The following is an 18,608-nucleotide window of genomic DNA, read 5'->3' on the forward strand; positions in this document are numbered from 1 at the left end:
TTTTTGTTCTAGTCCTGGGATTTGAACTCGGGGTTTTGTGTTTGTTTATGCTCATGGCTAGTGCCTTACCACTTGAGCCAAAGTGCCACTTTTGGCTTTTTAGTAGTTAATTGGAGATTAAAGTCCCATGGACTTTGACAAGTTCCACCATCCTCAGATCTCAGCCTCCTAGGACGCTAGGATTACGGGAGTGAGCCACCCCAGCCTGGCTGTATTTGTCTTTCTCGAATTAGTTGCCTGTTCGTGGCCTTGGCTCATTTTAGAAGATGAGCTAATGGGGCTGGAAGTATGGCCTAGTGGTAGAGTGCTCGCCTCGTATACATGAAGCCCTGGGTTCGATTCCTCAGCACCACATATATAGAAAAGGCCAGAAGTGGTGCTGTGGCTCAAGTGGTAGAGTGCTAGCCTTGAGTAAATAGAAGCCAGGGTCAGTGCTCAGGCCCTGAGTTCAAGCCCCAGGACTGGCCAAAAAAAAAAAAAAAAAGATAAGCTAATGACAGAGAGTCGGCCACATGCATCAGGCGGGAAAGCAGGGCTCCAAGCACACTGTGGCCTGAATGAAGCCACGCTCACAGAAAGCCGGAGCTCATCCCGTCAAGCAGCTCACCAGGCCCCTCCTGGAACAGACCAGGGAACACAGGCCCCATTCAGCAAGCGGGCACTGGGGGAGGAGTGGGAGAAGTAGTTTGCCTTTGAGATCAATGTGCATCACCACCAGCTATTGTTATACTGATTTTATCTATTAGTGACACTGAGGCCAGGAGGTCTGCTCTTAAGGGGACAGTTAACAGCACTGTATACTGAGAAGACTGAGATGTGAGGACCAAGGCTCGAGGCCACTCCAGGCAGGAACGTCTGCGAGACTCTAACTTCCAGTTATTGGGCAAAAAAGCCAGAAGTGAAGCAGTGGCTCCAATGGTAGGGTGCTAGCCATGAGGGAAAAGGTCAAATGAGGGTGACAGACTCTGGGTGCCTGCAAGGGGGGGCAGAGGAGAGAGAGAAGAAAAGAAAGGAAGATGGGGGAGGGAGGGAGAAAGATGCAAAGAAGGAAGGACAGAAGAAAGGGAGAGGGAGAGAAGAATGAGAAGGAAAAGGCAACTTTTGAACAGCCGGGGCCTCCCTGGAAGAGGACGAGGCAGCTGCCAGCGCTGGCGTCCCAGGCCCCTGGAAGACCCCCGGGCCCTGCAGAAGCCAAGTCCCCGGGCCGGGGCTGGGGAGCAGGGAGAGTCGGGCGGAGGAATGAGAAGCAGCCTGGGGAAGGCGCTGCGGGGTCTGGGACAGGAGGGGCGGGGCAGAAGCGGCGGCCCCGCCCCTCCCTGCAGTCCCCGCCCCACACGGCGGCCACGCCCCTCATCCCCCGCCCCAAACTGTGGCCCCGTTTCTCGGGCCCCGCCCCATGCGGCGGCCCCGCCCCAAAGCCCCACCCTAGTGCCCCGCCCCCACGCGGCGGCCCCTCCCCCAAGCCCCACCCCAGGACTCCGCCCCACGCGGCGGCCCAACCCCCAAGCCCCACCCAGGGCTCCGCCCCACGCGGCGGCCCCGCCCCCACGCGGCGGCCCCGCCCCATCTCGCTCCCTCCCCGAGTGGCCGTGGGAACCGGCAGGTGGCGCTGAGGGCCCCACCCGCGCCCTTCGGCCTTGGCCTTGGCCTTGGCCGCCGCGCCGCGGGCCCAGCGCCCTCGCTGCCCAGGCTGTGTACACATGGACGACGGCCGCGGGGCCGCGCGCCGGCTGCCGCTCTTCCCGCGAAGGCGCTGAGGGCCCGGGGCGGCGCCAGGCCAGGCCCGCACCCGGCACCCGGCACCCGGCACCCGGGAAAAGCCCCGAGAACTGCTTTTCCCTACGGATTTTCCAATCCTTCCTTTACCACAGTGCGAGCCGCGTGGTGCGCTGGGAGCGCGCGGCCCCGCCCTCGCGGGCCTAGGGGAGGGGGCGGGAGGGACGCGGGGAGGCGGCAGGGGGCCGCTGCGATGGGCAGGGCGGGGTGGGGAGCAGAGGCCTGGGCGGAGCCTGCGCTGGAGAGCCGCGGTCCGCCGAGGGACCCAGGCAGAGCAGGCGGGGAGCGCCCACAGGGGAGGCAGGCGCCGAGGACCGTCGTTTGTACTGCGTCCCTCCCCCCCACCCCCCCCCGTCTTCCCGCTGGAGCTTGAACTCCGGGCCTGAGCGCCGCCCCTGCTGGAGCTCAACCCCCCCAGTCACATCTCCCCCTCCAGCTTGCTTTCGAGGTGCAGTTTTTGCAGCTAGAGTCCGGGGGACCTTGGTGCCCAGACTGGCTTCGGGCCACAGTCCTCAGGCCTCAGGCTCCTGAGTAGCCAGAGCCTCGCTGGAAGGTTTATTCCGCGTGTCACTATGAGCAACTTACCACTTAACAAGAAGGGGGGGTAAGCTAGGTGCTTGTGATCGCTGAGGATGAGAACAGGGCCCTCACCTTCCAGCCTCCCTCATGCCCAGAACCCCTCAGCTCTGCCCCCGCACCCAGCACCCAGACAGCCTCCTGGGCAAATACCCTAGCCCCCACGGGGTGGCTCTCCTCTTCCCGGGAGGGGAAAGGGCTCCAGGGGGTTGCGGGAGAGCGAGCCCCAGGCACTCGCCGTGTGTCAGGCCCGTGCACACCAAGGCGTGGCCTGGCTGAGATGAGGACCGAGCTGGTGTCAGGCACGTGGCTGTGGATAGGATGGGAACAGCTTGTCTCCAGTTTCCAGACTCTTCCTTCTGGGTGCACTGCTTAGGGGGCAAGGGAGCCCCAATCCCCTTAGCCTGTAGGCCTCATGTGCCCCACGGGGGGGAGGGGGGAGGAGTCCCCCGGGAGCCCCCCTGCAGCTGTGCGCCCTCTGAGCTCAGAGTCCCAGGCCGCTCCTCAGGTCCGGGGTGTTCCCGTGGCCTCCTTCCCGGCTTATCGGGCCATGGTCGGTGGGCGCACGACCCAGGCTGCCTGGGTGCCCGGGCCTCCTCTCCCAACGCTGCTGCCCCTGCCAGAGGACCCCAGCAGACAGCTCGGAGGCGGCCATGGTGTGGGCTTCCCTCCCCACAGCCCTGCTGGCCAGGCTTGGGCTGACGGGGCGCTGTGGCCCGGGCTCCGGCTCTGTCGGGGGCTGGGAAGGCGGCAGCCCTGGAGCTGCGGGCGGGCGGCGTGGGGAAGAACCCCAGGTCCACAGGTGTGGGCGCAGCGACTCCCCCCGTCTGCTCCCCCATGGCGGGGCCTCTGCCAACTGTTGCCCCAGGCCGCCCTGGCCCCCCCACATCCGGGCACCTAGCTCCACCCCCATTCCACCTGCCTGACGGGAAGAGACACTGCTTGTCTAGCCCAGCCCAGCGCACGTCCAACCTCAGGAATGGAAGAGGCCCTCCAGAAAAGCCAGACAACACAACCCTGCTGGGGTTTCCTGGGTTTATTGGGGCGTGGAGGGGAGCAGGGCAGGGGCGAGCCCAGGGCGGGTCTGGGGGCTCAGTTGGCCCCCATGGTCTCCTTAATCCAGCACTCGAATGCAGGGACGCGGGTGAACACAGCCGGCTTGTCGGTTTCGCACTCTCGACTGCCCCAGGACACGATGCCCACCTGGGTCCAGACGCCCCCCTTCTGGCACACCAGGGGGCCCCCAGAGTCGTTCTGTAGGGAAAAGAAAAGGAGCCTTTGGTGTGCAGCCCGGGCAGCCCGGCCTCTGCGCATGCCCCCAGGACGCCTCTGCCTGCCTTCTGGGTGGGTTGGGGAAGATTGCAGCAGCTGCTGTGGGTGGAAGTTTCTGGGAGCCTGGCCACCCCGGGGAGCGTCCGTGACAGAGCTCAGGGCGGCTGAGCGCACGCGTGGGAGCGCCGGGCAGGCGGCCCGCTCAGCCCCGCCGGGTCATGTGATCCCTCCCGCAGGGGCCCCGGCCCCCCACCACCGCTGGGGCAGCGGTGTTCGGGAGGGGGGGGGCAGTGTGGGCCGAGCCCAGGGGTCGCACTATGCAGGGGGCGGTCCCGCTTCCTCCGGCGCAGATCATTTCGCCCGTGACATCGTCGCCCCAGTACGTCTTGCAGTCCGCCTTGGACACGAGGGGCAGCACTGCCTGTCGCAGCGTGGGCGAGTTCTCCGTGTCTAGAAGGGCAGCGGGGGCGTGGTCAACGCGCCAGGCCCCGCCCATCCAGGAGGCCCCGCCCACCCCACCTCGCCCCCGGGGGCTCGCTCAGGCCCCAGGCTGCTACGACGCCCGGCCCCGCCCATCCAGGAGGCTCCGCCCCGGCCCCCGACCGCGAGCGCGCTGCTCACGGTGGCCTTGCGTCCTCCAGCCCCAGCCCGTGATGACGCCCGGCCCCTCCAGGCCCCGCCCAGCCAGGAGGCTCCGCCCACCCGCCCCGCCCCGCCCCGCCCCCGGGAGCGCTCAGGCCCCGCCCAGCCCGGAGGCTCCGCCCACCCGCCCCGCCCCCGCCCCCGCCCCCGGGCGCGCTCAGGCCCCGCCCGGCCCGGAGGCTCCGCCCACCCAGCCCCGCCCCGCCCCCGCCCCCGCCCCCGGGCGCGATGCTCACGGTTGCCCTGCGTCCGGCCCCAGCCCGTGATGACGCACGGCGTCCCGGGCGGGAAGTGGTCGCAGTGCCCGGCCAGGCGCAGCGGAGACACGGTGTCGGAGAGGCGGGCCGGGGTGGCCAGCTTCAGCAGCGCGATGTCGTTGTGGATCGGGATGACGCAGGCGCCGCGGGGCGTGAATTTCTGCGAAGGAGAACGGTGTCCCGGGAGGCCACGGAGGACGTCGGGGCCGTGTTCCCCCCCCCCCGCGTCCCTCCCGCCCTGCGGGCCGGGGTACCTCTGCAACCCGCAACACCTGGACGTCCTCCTCGTCGGAATCCAGGCTAAACTCCCCCAACACCACCTTGTCCACCGGCCTGGGCACGGAGGGAGACACGGAGCGGTGCGATGGAGAGCGCGGAGCGCGCCCGCTCCCCTCCTCCGCCCCGCGGAGGCCCCGGGCCGCCCGGCCTTACTCGAGCAAACAGTGGGCGGCGGTGAGCACCCAGTCCTCGCTGATGAGCGTGCCCCCGCAGAAGTGGTAGCCGCTCTCGTACTGGGGAGGCAGAGGGCACCGTCACAACCCCCCCAGGACAGGCCCCACGCTGACCCCGCCCCCCTGCGCCCCCCTGCGCCCCGCATCCCCGCCCTCACCTGCAGGGACACCTGCCAGGGCCAGGAGCCGGGGACAGCCTCCTCCCCACCGGCCACCCTGGACCGGCCGCTGACCTCTGGAGGGAGGTCGGAGATGTCGCAGCCTGGGGGAGCAAGGAGGTGAAGGCCAAGGCGGGCACCGGGGACCCCGCCGGGTCTCACCGCCTCCACCCTTTGGGGAGCTTAGCTGGCTCCTCCCTCCTCTTCTCTGAAAAGTCAGCCCTGTCTCCCCCCCCCCCCCCAAAGAAAAACCTGGTATGGGACAGATGCATTCTGGGATTTCATCAAGACACAGGTCCGAGGACTCAGATTCTTGCGTCCAGCTCAGCTTCCCTTCCATAAAAAACAAACATGGAGACGGTGAGGTGCTCAGCAGCACCCCATGGCTGCCTGGCTTAGCCACGCAGCTCGGTCTGTTTCCCCATCAGCACAGGGGGCGCAGGGGCCGCCCTCTCAGAGTAGACATGAGCCGTGACCAAGGAGCAAGGGGCTTGCTCCGTTCCAGGACGGGGCAGGCGCTAAGCAAACAGAGCTTTGAAAGGACAAGTTTGTAGCCAGACACCAGAGGCTCACACCTGTAATCCTAGCTACTCAGGAGGCTGAGATCTGAAGATCATGGTTCAAAGCCAGCCTGGGCAGCAAAGACTGTGAATCTCTTATCTCCAATTACACACACACACACACACACACACACACACACACACTCCAGCACGTTTCCAAAGGACAGGAGTTGAAGCAGTCAAACTGCCGCTGTCCCCTCCGTCTTGCCCCTGTCCCCCACACAGCCGCATCTGTCTCCTCCTCTGGAGGACGCAGACTACCTGGGCCGGTGTGGGGAGTGGGGTCCCGGCTGCCAGGCTCGGAGGGGATTGGGGGGCCATGGGGGAGCTGGGACCCCTGTCATCCTCCCAACGCCCCCATGCAGCCATGAGGCCTGGGAGGGCAGGAGAGGACAGGGACTCTCTGGGGCTCACCGCACGGTGCCCAGCAGAACGGGGCGCAGAATGCGGCGAGGGGAACCAACCTTCCTGCCCGCCGAGGGCAGTGCCCAGGAGAGCCCAGCAGCCCAGGAGCCAGAGGCACGCCATGCTGACGCCGCCCGCGTGCGCCCGCCTGCCTGCTATATACCCCGGCAGCAGGCCGTTATCTGAGCGCTGGGGTGGAGCAGCCCTGCTGCGGGCGCGTGTCCAGTGGGCAGCGCGGGAGCCTGGGAGGGCAGCAGCTGCCGTCCTCGGCTGAGCCCGAGGCCAGGGGCTCAGGGCTATGACGGGGCCCAGCAGCAGCTCTCCACCCATGGCAGGGAGCTGCGGGCCCGCTGCCCGGGCAGGTTGAGTCTCGAGGCTCAGATTGGAGCCCCAGCCCTAGTGGCTGTGGTCTGGAGGACCCTGGACAAATAGCAGAGGTTAGTGTCTTCCAGAAGCCCTGGACTGCTGGAGGACCAGGCCTTCCCTCCGTGTTTCAGTCCAAGAAGCTCCAAGAGGACTGTGCTCAGGTGTGTCTAGCCTGAGGGCTGTGGGCAGAGCAGCTCCAAGGGCCACGTGCTCCTGTACTAAGCAGTTTCCCTTCCCCTATGGGCCCCAAGGTGGCGCGTGGACCTGCCAGGGCCGTCTTGTTCTCTCTCCTCATCATTGTTATATCACCCCACAATTGCTGGTTGCTTCTGGATCAAGTGATTGCAGGGCGCAGGGAAACCTGGGGCCTGCAGTGGTTGATAATCGCGTGGATGGGTTCCTGACAAATGTGGAACTGGGAGAGATTTGGGGGTTGAGGTTGTCAGATGCAGGGTGAGGGCCACCAGCGGTGCCGGGGTTGATCTCCCATGCCTGTTTCTCATTTCCCCGCATGGTGACTGATGCGCTGGTTCTAGCCCAGGTTTCAGAGTCAGACAGCTGGCCCACTCACCTTTTCTGATCTGCTTCTTTTTTCTTTTGTTCCAGACCTGGGACTTGCACTTGGCAATTGGACACTAAACACTGTCTCTATGCTTTTTTTTTTTTTTTTTTTTGGCCAGCCCTGGGGCTTGGACTCAGGGCCTGAGCACTGTTCCTGGCTTCTTTTTTGCTCAAGGCTAGCACTCTGCCACTTGAGCCACAGCGCCACTTCTGGCCATTTTCTGTATATGTGGTGCTGGGGAATCGAACCCAGGGCCTCATGTATATGAGGCAGGCACTCTTGCCACTAGGCCATATCCCCAGCCCCTTGTTTTCTTTTGCTTAAGGCTAGCACTCTACTACTTGAGCCACAGCCCCACGTGTGGCTTTTTGGTAGTTAATTAAAGATAAGAGTCTCATGGACTTTCCTACCCTTGCTGGCTTCGAACCCCAGTCCTCAGATCTCAGCCTCCCGATTCCCTAGTATTAAAGGCGTGAGCCACCACAGCCTGGCTGTATTTGTCTTTCTCGAATTAGTTGCCTGCTCGTGGCCTTGGCGCATTTTAGAAGATGAGCTAATGACAGAGAGTCGGCCACATGCATCAGGCGGGAAAGCAGGGCTCCAAGCACACTGTGGCCTGAATGAAGCCACGCTCACAGAAAGCCGGAGCTCATCCCGTCAAGCAGCTCACCAGGCCCCTCCTGGAACAGACCAGGGAACACAGGCCCCATTCAGCAAGCTGGCACTGGGGGAGATCACATATAAGCCAGGCTCTGTTCACTCATGCCTGTAACCCTAGCTACTCAGGAGATTGAGATCTGAGTGTCACGGTTCAAAGCCAGCCCAGGCAGGAAAGTCCAGGAGACTCCTATCTCCAATTAGTCACCAGAAAACCAGAAATGACATTGTGGTTAAAGTGGTAGAGTGCTGGCCTTGGAGGGAAAAAAGCTCAGACAATGCCCCCACCCTGAATCCAAGCCCCAAGACCAACCAACCAACAAATAAGCAAATAAGTACAATAAAAGCAATAAAAATAAAAGATCAAATATATACTACCACCAGCTATGAAGCTATATTTTAAAATGTTTTACTGTAGAGGTGATGTACTGAGTGTTTGTTACACAAGTCAAGTAATGATTACCTTTCTTTTTGGACAATATCACCGCTTCCCTCACTCTCAGTTATAATAATTTATTTATTATCATGGGCACAAGGCCAGAAGGTCTAGCACTGTGTACTGAGGAGACTGAGATGTGAGGACCGAGCTCTGAAGCCAGCCAGGGCAGGAATGTGGGAGAGATTCCTATTTCCAATGAACCGGCAAAAAATTCCAGAAGTGAAGCAAGCTGTGGTTCAATTGGTTGAACCTTCAGAGAAACAGCCAAGTGAGGGCAGGAGGCTCTAGATACCTGCAAGCGACGGGGGGGAGGGGGGGGGAGGAAGTAGTGAGGAGAGAATAAGGGAGAAAGAAGGAAAAAGAAAGGAAGGAAAGGAGGGAGGGAAAGAAGGAGGGAGGGAGGGAAAGAAGGGGGAAGGAAGGGGAGGGAGGGAGGAAGGAAGAAAGGAAGGAAGGGAGGGAGGGAGGGAGGGAGGGAGGGAGGGAGGGAGGGAGGGAGGAAGGAAGGATGGGAGGGAGGGAGGAAGGGAGGGAGGGACGTAGGGCACCTTTGCAGTGAGGACTGGCGCCTCAGGCCTCCTCCCAGCCCCCGGTGGCCCTGGGGGAGCGAGGGGCTGGGGCGGGCCTGCAGGGTCTGTTAGGGAGGGGCAGGCGCACAGGCGATGCCCCCCCCCGCCCCTCCCTGATGGGGCCCTGGGAACCCCCAGCTGGCTGCCTGCACCGAGGACCCCCAGTCCTCCTGCCCAAGGCTGGGGCCTGTGGGAACCCGCCCAGCTGCAGCGGGGTGCTCCTCTCCCCCCGCCCGGGGGCCAGGGAGGGGACCCAGCACTGCGCCCCAGTCCAACCTCATAGGAAGGGGCTTTGAACCAGAGTCCTCAGAGCTCAGTTACAGCTCTGGTTACGCGAATGAGCCAACAGCACCCAGCGAAGTCATGGTGCTTGCTTGGTGGGTTGTTTTTCGGTCATGGGGCTTGAACTCAGGGCCCAGATGCTGCCCCTGAGCTCTTTTGCTCAAAGCTGGTGTTTTACCACTGGGAGCCACAACTTTTTATGTGCTTTTTTAAAAGTATATTATTATTATTATTATTAAGGCATCGTGCCGAGCGGTTAGCGTTTTGTAATTCAGGTAGTTTCTTTCCTTGGGAATGTCACCCTGCCCTCCCTTCCCTCGTCCGCCCCTCCCATCCCGACTACCAGTCGCCCAGCTCCTTTTCCACAGAGTTCACAGTGAATCCCGTGGCTGCATTTCTTCACCCTCCCCCCCTTCCTTTCTGCACCCCCCTTCGCTCCCCGCTAAGAAACAGGAGACGTCCCCCCAACACCACCACCACCGACAGCACAGATGACCCAGGTGCCCAGTCCCTGGAGTTGGTTCACAGGTTCGGGAGAGCTACACCTCTGGGTCTCCGCCGCTGTGTGCCTCAGTCTGCGGGCGAATGCCGAGTCGTGTGCGGATTAGGGGCCCCGTGGTAGTGTCCACCCGACTCTGAGAGGACACGCGCACCCCGGTCTCCCTGAGCTTGCTCTAGGGCCATCCATTTCCCTGCACATGACATAAGCTGAGCCTTTCTAGTGGAAGAGCGGAACTCCATTGTGCATGTGTTTCCACAAGCCCCGCCGCCCTGTGCTGCTCGCCGGGGCTGCTTCCCACCCCGGAGCCTTTCATGCAGCCCTGGTTCCCCTCCGGTGGCTTCGCTCCAGCGCCTGGCCGGGCCTCACAGCGCCTCTAGTGGAGAAGCGGAGAACAACAGTCCTGCTGGGGACCTCACCCAGTGTGCTTCTCCTGGGCGCGGTGTCCGCATCTGTCGCCAGCACCTCTGCCCTCCTCACCGGGGGCCACTGTGCGTCTGACCACAGCAGAGAAAGGAGCCTGGGCCGCCACTGCCTGCCTGCACAGCCCCCACGCGGTCTCGTTTCAGGGCGCTTCCACGATGGCATGAATCTGTTCCCCGTGTCAACTTGGGGTGTGGTCTCAGAGCTCCGTGTTATAGGGAACTTCCACCCCATAGGAAGGCACAGCCATCCCCTGGCTCATCATGAGGGCCTGGGCGACGCTTTGCTTTGAGTTCAACCCCATTTCTATAGAGAATCCTGCGGCCCACCTTCGTGATCCTGAGCCAACACCAGGATAAGTTCGGGGGCTTCTAGCCACCAGCCACCCCGCAGTGGGAGTGCCTTTCCCCTGTGGCTCTAGGAAGGCATGTCTCCCACCGGTCCCTGGCGAGGACTGCAGGGGGCGAGCCCCGGGCCTGGCCCAGCCCGGCCCCCCATTCCCTGGGGGCGCTGGGTGTTGCCAGTGTTTGCAGATGGCGGCGTGGCCAGGCAGCTGCTCTCTTCCCAGGGGCTGAGGTGTTTTAGGCCTGGCAGCCACTTATCTCCCAAGGTCCCCAGGGAACAGGGAGGGTGGCTGTTTGGCCTTTCTGGTTGGCTAGAGCCAGAAGGAATGGGTAGGGTTTGGGGGACACCGGGGGACATAAAATGGGTCCCAGAGCAGGCAGGTGGTACCTTCCCCGGACCACAGCACGATGGCGTTCCTGTGGCTTCTGTCCTGCTTCGCCCTTGTGGGGGCTGCTGTTGGTGAGTGTTGGGGTCCGGGAGGAGGCTGGGTCCTTGTGACCCTGAAAGCCCTGCCTCGCCAGAGGAGCCGGGGGGCCCTGTCCTGAGTGGGAGCTGAGCCCCTTTTCCGGACCCCTGGGGCATCACCTGCCACAGGCAACCTCGGGACAGGAGGCCTTCTAGGGCTTTCTGAGCCCGCAGGCCCTGCTCTGAGAATGGAAAACCAGGGGTGGCTGAGGTTGGGAACTGTGGGCAGCGTAAGGGGGTGTGGGGCCCCCAATATCTCCATCCAGGACTGTGTGAGTGTGCGGACCACCGGCTAAGCATTTTGTGTTCTATTTTTTTAAAAGAAGGAAAGAAGCCGCGTGCCAGTGGCTCACACCTCTAATCCTGGCTACGCTGGAGGCTGAGATCTGAGGATTGCGGTTCAAAGTCAGCCTAGGCAGAAAAGCCCCCGTGAGACTCTTATCTCCAATTAACCCCTCAAAAGCCAGAAGTGGAGCTGTGGCTCAAAGCATTAGAGCACTAGCCTTGAGCAAAACAACTCAGGGAGGCTGGGAACGTGGCCTAGTGGCAGAGTGCTTGCCTAGCATGCGTGAAGCCCTGGGTTCGATTCCTCAGCACCATATAAACAGAAAAAGCCAGAAGTGGCGCCATGGCTCAAGCGGTAGAGTGCTAGCCTTGAGCAAAAGAAGCCCAGGACAGTGCCCAGCCCTGAGTTCAAGCTCCAGGACTGGCACACACACACACAAAAAGAACTCAGGGACAGTGGCCAGACCCTGAGTGCAAACCCCATGACCAAGAAAGAAAGAAAGGAGAGAGAGAGAAAGAAAGAACCAAATACATGGAAGATTCTATCTACAAATCCACCCTCAAGATTCAGCTTCTTTTATTTTTTCAGATTTGCTTCAAATTTCCCTCCCTCCCTCTTTCTCTTCCTTCCTCCTGGCTTTATCGTTGCTTTGTTTTGAGACATGGTCTGTCTATGGGGCTCTGGCTGGGAATTCTGGGTTCAAGTCTTCCTCCAGTGCCAGCCTCCGGAGTACCCAGAACTGCAGGCCATGCCGCGCCCCTGCTTGGGTACTTCTTAAAACACGAACCAAGTTCAGCCCGCGCTTCCCTTCGCTCTGCCCCCTCCCTGCTCTGAGCTCATTTCCGCTCCACACGAGCATGCCCCACGGTTCTGCCCCGCACGCCGAGGGCTTTACAGGGGTCATGAGCAGCACCCCCTCTGCCTGCCGCTCCCCAAGGTCTGTCCAGTCATTGCATCTTACTAGAGCTCTCCGCGTGCTTGAGTGTGCTCTGTAGCGTGATTACACCACTATTCTTTTTTGCGATTATGGAAATAATGATCGATTTGGCAACACCAGTCCCAGTGAAGAGCCTGGAGCAGAGGAGAGGGACCCGGGAAGGGGCGGGACGCCCCCCTCACCCCCTCACCCCCCTGAACTGAGGAGCGCCTGCTGAGCCAGCCAGTGTCCTGGGCATGCGCAGTTCACCTGCCGGGGTTCACTGTTGGTTTTAATGCTGTGAAATCAGAGTCTGGTGTTTTATTAAATGAACAGGAAACCAAGACTTGACACCCCAGATCTTTCCTAACGGGGGATCTGTCAAAGAAGTGGCAAGCCCAGAAGCTGACTCGTGGGTTTGCTGCTCCTCCTTGCCAGGGCAGGCCTGGGGGCAGGGGGAAGCCAGGAGAAGTTTCTAGAAGAAGTGGCACAGCCATGCCCCTAGGGTGCTGAGCAAGTCAGAGGCAGAACCAGGCATTTCTCATGAGTCACAGTAGCCATCCTTCACCCCAATTCCCCCACCCAGGCTGCGGGGTCCCCGCCATCCACCCCGTGCTCAGCGGCCTGGCCAGGATCGTCAACGGGGAGGACGCTGTCCCCGGCTCCTGGCCCTGGCAGGTGTCCCTGCAGGTGAGGGCGGATGCCGGGCGGTGGGGTGGGGGTGGGGGGGCGGCCTGGGCGCTGTCCTGGGGGAATTGTGACCGCCCCCTCCCTCCCCAGCACGCAAACGGCTTCCACTTCTGCGGGGGCTCCCTGATCAGCGAGGACTGGGTGGTCACCGCCGCCCACTGCGGGGTCAGGTGAGTCCCGGGCGGCCCGGGGGCCCCATCAGGCCCCGTGGGGGGGTGGGGGGCCCACGCCCCTCCTCACCCCTGCCCGTCTCAATGCCAGGACGTCCGACCTCGTGGTGGCCGGGGAATTTGACCAGGGCTCCGACGAGGAGGACATCCAGGTGCTGAAGATCGCAAAGGTATTCAGGCCGGGGTTGGGGGGCCCCAGGGGCGCTGGGGCGGGCCTCCCACTGCTCTCTTGGCTCCTGGGGTCAGTTTATCTGAACACGCAGAGCCCCGGTTCTTTCCTGTACCCGCGACCCACAGGTTTTCAAGAACCCCAAGTTCAACTTACTCACCGTCCGCGACGACATCGCGCTGCTGAAGCTGGCCACGCCCGCGCGCTTCTCCGACGCGGTGTCCGCCGTGTGCCTGCCCCGCGCCGACGCCGACTTCCCCGCGGGCACCGAGTGCGTCACCACGGGCTGGGGGAAGACCGCGCACAGCGGTGAGCCCCCCTAAACCCAAGACGGGCACGCTGGCCGGGCCTGGAACCCCAACACCCGAGGGGCAGAGGCAGGAAGAGCGCACGGTCCAGGCCAGGCAAAAACGCCCAAAGGTCCGGGAGTAACTGGGTGGCACACGCGCTTGTCCACCCCCTGATCCGGACGTGCAGGGCGCCATGGCTGTGCCGGGGACGCAGCAGCTCTTCCAGCACCATGTGGCACTTGCTGCCCACTTGCTGGCCATTCGGTGCCCCAGCTCCAATTTAGAAGGAAGGGAGGGAGGGAGGGAGGGAGGGAGGGAGGGAGGGAGGGATGCCAGGCAGGGAGGGAGGGATGCCAGGCAGGCAGGCAGGCAGGGAGGGAGGGAGGAAGGGAGGGAGGGAGGGAGGGAGGGAGGGAGGGAGGGAGGGAGGGAGGGAGGGAGGGAGGGAGGGAGATGAGAGTGAATAAGGACCGAAGCGCAGCAGGAAGGCCTACCAGCGGCAGTGATGACAGTGGGGGTCTCTCCAACTCCGGGGGGACCAAGGAGTCTCAATCCTCTAGGTCCAGGGCTCCATCTGATTCCAAGTGGGGACCCAGCTCACCCTCTTGCACCTCATTTTAGGGAACAGTTTTCTGGAGAGGGAGGGGGCAGGAGGGAGGAGGGGGGCTGGTCTCTACTGCCCCAGGCCCAGGGCTGATGTGTGCCCCGCCCCGGGTGGAACCCCACAGTGGGGTGTCCCAGGGCATGGCCTGATCTCTGCTCCACGAGTAGACAGAACATGAGGAGCCTGACCCTGTCTTGTGTCCCCGCAGCCAGCAAGACCCCCGAGAGGCTGCAGCAGGCCACGCTGCCCCTCCTGTCCACCGCCGAGTGCAAGAAGTTCTGGGGCTTCAAGATCAAGGACTCGATGGTCTGCGCAGGCGCCAGCGGCGTCTCCTCCTGCATGGTATGCCACGGCCCCGCCGCCCCCCACGGCTGGCCCTTCCCCAGCCAGCCCTGGGGGGGCCTGGGCGCCCCGTGCCCATGGCGCCTGCCCCTCGCGCCTCCCCCCCCCAGCCGGGGAAGCCCGCCAGCTCCCTCCCCTCCTCCCTCCCTCCCTCCTCCCTCCGGGGTGGACGGCAGGGCCGGGGTGGGTCCTGACAGGCCCCCCTCTCCCCGCAGGGCGACTCGGGGGGCCCCCTGGTGTGCCAACAGGACGGGGCGTGGACCCTGGTGGGCATCGTGTCCTGGGGCAGCAACACCTGCTCCACCTCCACGCCGGCCGTGTACTCGCGGGTCACCGAGCTCATGCCCTGGGTGCGGCAGATCCTGGAGGCCAACTGAGCCCCCGGCCACCCCCACCCCAAGGAGCCCCAATAAAGTCATCTACTTAGAAACGCTTCCTGTGCTGTGCAGTTATTGCTCCCAGGCTGGCGGGGAGGGGGGGGCTGGCACCCTTTCCCAGGATGCTTAGCTTCCTGTCTCCCCACTGCTCAGGAGTTCACCCCTGAGATCAGGCTGCACCTGCTAAAGCCAACTTGATGCATGGAACTTTCTGGAAGGGCCCCCTCCCCCGTCAGTCCTCCACCACATGTTCCGCCCCCTCTACCCACCCCTCACAGCTGCAGTGGCGGCGCTGGCCGCTCTTTGAGGGATGGCAGGCTGCGGGCACCTTCATCTTAATATTCCCTTCTCATCCGTGACCCCCAGAACTTCCATCCCCAACCCCTTCCACGCATGACGCCTCCCCGCCCCCCCCTTCTCATTTAAGTGCCAGTGGTACCGCTCTTCCAGAACATGCAGGCCGAATATGTTCTCTTCATTAATCTTGAAAGCTTTGTTTCCTTTCCTTTACCAGTTTTTAAGGTCATGATTTTGTTCCCTTATCGTCCTCTAACAGTGACCCCATTCATTTCTTTTTAATGTTTTAGGATCATTAAACTGGAGGTTTAAACGGATTTTATTTCCTTCTTGTGTTTTTGTATTTTCTCTGTGCCAGTGCTGGGGCTTGAACTCAGGGCCTGGGAACTGTTCCTGAGCTTTTTTGCTCAAGACTAAGCACCACAGCTCCACTTCTGGCTTTTTGGGGGCTAATTGGAGATTGAAGTCTCATGGACTTTTCTGCCGAGGTTGGCTTTGAACTTGGATCTCAGCCTACTGAGTAGCTAGGATACAAGCGTAAGCCGCCCAACACCCGGCTTCTGAGCACTTTTCTTTTTTTAATCATGAAATGCTGTTGGATTTTGGCCAAGAGCCCATTTACATTCACTGAGAGGATCCATTTTCTTCCCTTATTAATTATTACACTGATTTTCTCAGACTGAGTGCTTGAACAAGTCATTCTTGGTTATCATTTTAATAGGCTACTGATTGTTTACTAGTTGGTTTTTGAAGAGCAGTTGTCACGTGTTCCATCCCTAACACTAGAAAAAGAAAAAAAAATTAAGCGTTTAGTTCTTTAATAAACTCCCAGCTCAGTGGGAGAGAACAGCTCTTAAACACATAGCGCTTCCCTGCCCCTCCAGCTGGGGCACCGCCGCTGACAGGCCGGCCCGGGATAACACTGCCACCTGGTGGCCTGCGCAAAACCTGCAGAGCCCATTTGTTCTAATTTATGGCTGTATCAAGCCAGGAAAAAAAAAAATAGGCAAAATAGGTAAATAATTTTTATAAAGCATTTACTCCAAGATATTAAAATATTATTTCTATATTTAATAAATATTTTAGCTACTTTACACACTGAAGTTTAAACTCGAGACTCATTCTTGCTAGCATGGACTCCACCATTCTGCTTTATTTTAACATGGGGTCTGGCTTCGTGCTCCGCTATCCGGGATGCTGTTCCCCCCGCCTATGCTTTCTGCATATCTGGGATGACAGGTCTGAACAACTGTGTCGAACTATCGGCTGAGATGTGGGCTCATGAACTTCCTGCTTGCTTGCTTGCTGGTGCTCTATCATCTGAACGACACCTCCAGCCTCTCTTTCTGCTGGTTATTTTGTAGGTAGGGCTTCACGGACTTTTATGATTGCCAGGATCTTAGTATCCACAGTAGTTAGAAGTATAGGCCGAGCCACTGGTGTCGAGCAAATCTGTTTTAGTTTGTCTATGTTGAAGATTTATCAGACACATGCACATCTTCTCAAATCAGCCCCTCGGTTGTTGTCCTTCATTTCTGAGAAATTGTGACCTCTATCTGAAGTGAATCATACCATTCCAGGCTGCTAATGTTAATTGGCTGTGTGGAATCATTTTCCAACCGACTTAGTTTACATTCATCTAGGTCTATATGTTTAAAGCATGACTCTTTGGGTGCAGATTTAATAGTTCAAAAGAGGATGTGTGTGATAGTGGCATTTTCTTTCAAGGCTGGGTCTCATTATGTTGGGGACCCAAAGGAGTCTCAAATCTGTGACCATGTCTTGAAACCTAGCTAATACAGTTTAATTTTAGGTCGGCCTTTTACAATTCGTGTGTGTGTGTGTGTGTGTGTGTGTGTGTCAGTTCTGGGGTTGAACTCAGGGTCTGGACACCATCCTTGAGCTCTTTTGCTAACGACTGGCACTCTACCACTTGAACCACAGCTTTATTTCCAGCTTTGTGGTGGTTAATTGGAGATAGGAGTTTAATGGACTTTCCTGCCTGGACTGGCTTCAAACCAAGCTCCTCAGATCTCAGTAGCTAGGATTACAGGTGTGAGCCACCGGTGCCCAGCTTCTAGTCATTTTCTATGTATCTTTTTTTCTTGCTCCCTTTTGGGATCAGTTGTATTTAGGGAGGCAGGGGTAGAGCCTAGCGTGCATGATAGGGTTTGGTTCCTAGAACCAAATAACAACAACAAAACGGAACTCTGAAGTCATCTCTGTACTTCTGAGATACTTTTCACTGTGGCCGCCGATTCCTGCCCTGTCTGCTGACCCGTCACTTCGTGCGTGGACCAAGGATGGCGCACTTACCTCGTGGGTTCTGACTGCAGGGTGAGGAGGCCGCATGCACAGCACAGCGCTGTCAAGGGCAGAGCCAGCAGGCAGCGCCAGCTCAGGTCTTACCTTCAGCACGCGGTGTCTCCTCCTGGTGTGATGATTAGCACCAGCTCGCGGACAGCCGCGAGCGTCCTGCCCAGGCCCACCAGGCACCTCAGGTCATGGGTCCAGTGCTGCTAATGGCCCATACCTCCAGCAGCTCCCTCACCCATTGCGGTTTCTTCAAGTGCATAGCATGTGCCCGCACCTCAATCTCTGCGGGGCAAGGGGCAGCCTCTGCGCCTGGCTGGCTCCACCCACCGCTTCCCTGCGATGCATCAACTGTGCACACCCCATGCGCCCGGGGTGGGGAGGTCCTCCCTCCTCCTCTGCCCTGCCTTATCCCAGGACCACTTCACCGATGCCTGGCTGTGTTTGGATGCTGAACAGCGGCAGGTGAAGCTTGTCTTTCTTGCTTCCCTCCTTGCCTCCATCCCGCGTTCCTCATAGCAGCTGTCTCTGCCGGGCTTTGCAGACCTTTCCAGTGATCACAAGGGTGCTGGGAAGACTTCCTGCCGGGCCCTGGAGTGGGGGGGGGGGGGCGCGGCTCCCAGGGCTTCTCTGGGTGCTCATGGCTTTGCTCCCGGGTTGGTGGAGTTCCCCGCCGGCCTCCCCAGGCCTGTGAATCGTGACAGACGCGCACACAGAAGGAGCTGAGATATTTATTTTACAAACATGGGTCTATTCTCAGAGGGCCTCCCCATTGGACTGGAGAGGTCTCTCCACAGTACATTCTTTGCAATAGAACACCATTCAGCCAGGATACATTTTACTACAATTTATTCATCATTCTCATACTGTTTTTGTGGGGGTTTTTTTTTTGTATTTACCAAAAATACTACAATATACATTGATAAACATAAAATCTCAGGTACTGGCACTTTATTCTTCTTTCTTAGAAACAGACTCCCAGGAGTGAAATCTCTGGTTTAAAGACTGTATGTTCTTCATGTTAGGAGACAGAATCACAATATTTTCCAAGGAGGCTGTTGTAGTTTACATTTCAACAGCAGCTCATGAAACAACTGTCTTCCTTTAATAGGCAAGACTAACTTAGACTAAGACCCAGTTGGCCGTGCTGTCCTGGTCAAGCGTCCCCGGTGTGGCTCCCATTCGTACACAGTCACAGTTCGCCAATGGCATTCGATGGTAAGAAGCCGGTGGGCTGCCGGGTACAGTCATTCTAATGCACGATTTAACTTCTGCTGGTGACATCAAGTCTACAGTGGCAATCTTTCAGTTGTGCAGAAATAATGGTGACATTGCTCTCTCAGTCTGGGGACATTACTAGGAAGCCATGTGTGAAGTGTGGACGGTGACAGGACAGGCAAGGGCTGAGTGACACACACACACGCAGGACCAAAGGCCTCCTTCCAACAG

The 18,608-nt window shown here is 59.9% G+C and overlaps 3 protein-coding genes across 3 annotated transcripts; 1 reads left to right on the top strand and 2 right to left on the bottom strand.

Annotated features, from left to right (window-relative positions):
- Window positions 1-3,384: 3,384 nt before the first annotated feature.
- LOC125357874 (chymotrypsinogen B-like) lies at window positions 3,385-4,894 on the bottom strand (the record flags this gene model as incomplete). Its single annotated transcript, XM_048354734.1, has 4 exons — window positions 3,385-3,606; window positions 3,941-4,074; window positions 4,503-4,683; window positions 4,778-4,894. Coding segments are annotated over 4 exons (594 nt in total), but the record flags the coding sequence as incomplete, so codon positions are not given.
- LOC125358178 (chymotrypsinogen B-like) lies at window positions 4,857-5,564 on the bottom strand. The gene is made up of 3 exons (XM_048355113.1): window positions 5,386-5,564; window positions 5,134-5,237; window positions 4,857-5,035 (listed from the first exon to the last, which is right to left on the bottom strand). Exons 1-3 carry the CDS (start codon window positions 5,471-5,473, stop codon window positions 4,952-4,954), a joined length of 276 nt encoding a protein of 91 aa, XP_048211070.1. The 5' UTR covers window positions 5,474-5,564; the 3' UTR covers window positions 4,857-4,951.
- A 5,083-nt stretch (window positions 5,565-10,647) lies between these two features.
- Window positions 10,648-14,594, top strand: LOC125358182 (chymotrypsinogen B-like). The gene is made up of 7 exons (XM_048355119.1): window positions 10,648-10,699; window positions 12,494-12,597; window positions 12,688-12,767; window positions 12,859-12,937; window positions 13,065-13,245; window positions 14,039-14,172; window positions 14,388-14,594. Exons 1-7 carry the CDS (start codon window positions 10,648-10,650, stop codon window positions 14,547-14,549), a joined length of 792 nt encoding a protein of 263 aa, XP_048211076.1. The 3' UTR covers window positions 14,550-14,594.
- Window positions 14,595-18,608: the final 4,014 nt, after the last annotated feature.

The sequence above is a fragment of the Perognathus longimembris genome, chromosome 10, assembly GCF_023159225.1.
Source record: "Perognathus longimembris pacificus isolate PPM17 chromosome 10, ASM2315922v1, whole genome shotgun sequence".
Lineage (NCBI taxonomy): Eukaryota > Metazoa > Chordata > Mammalia > Rodentia > Heteromyidae > Perognathus > Perognathus longimembris.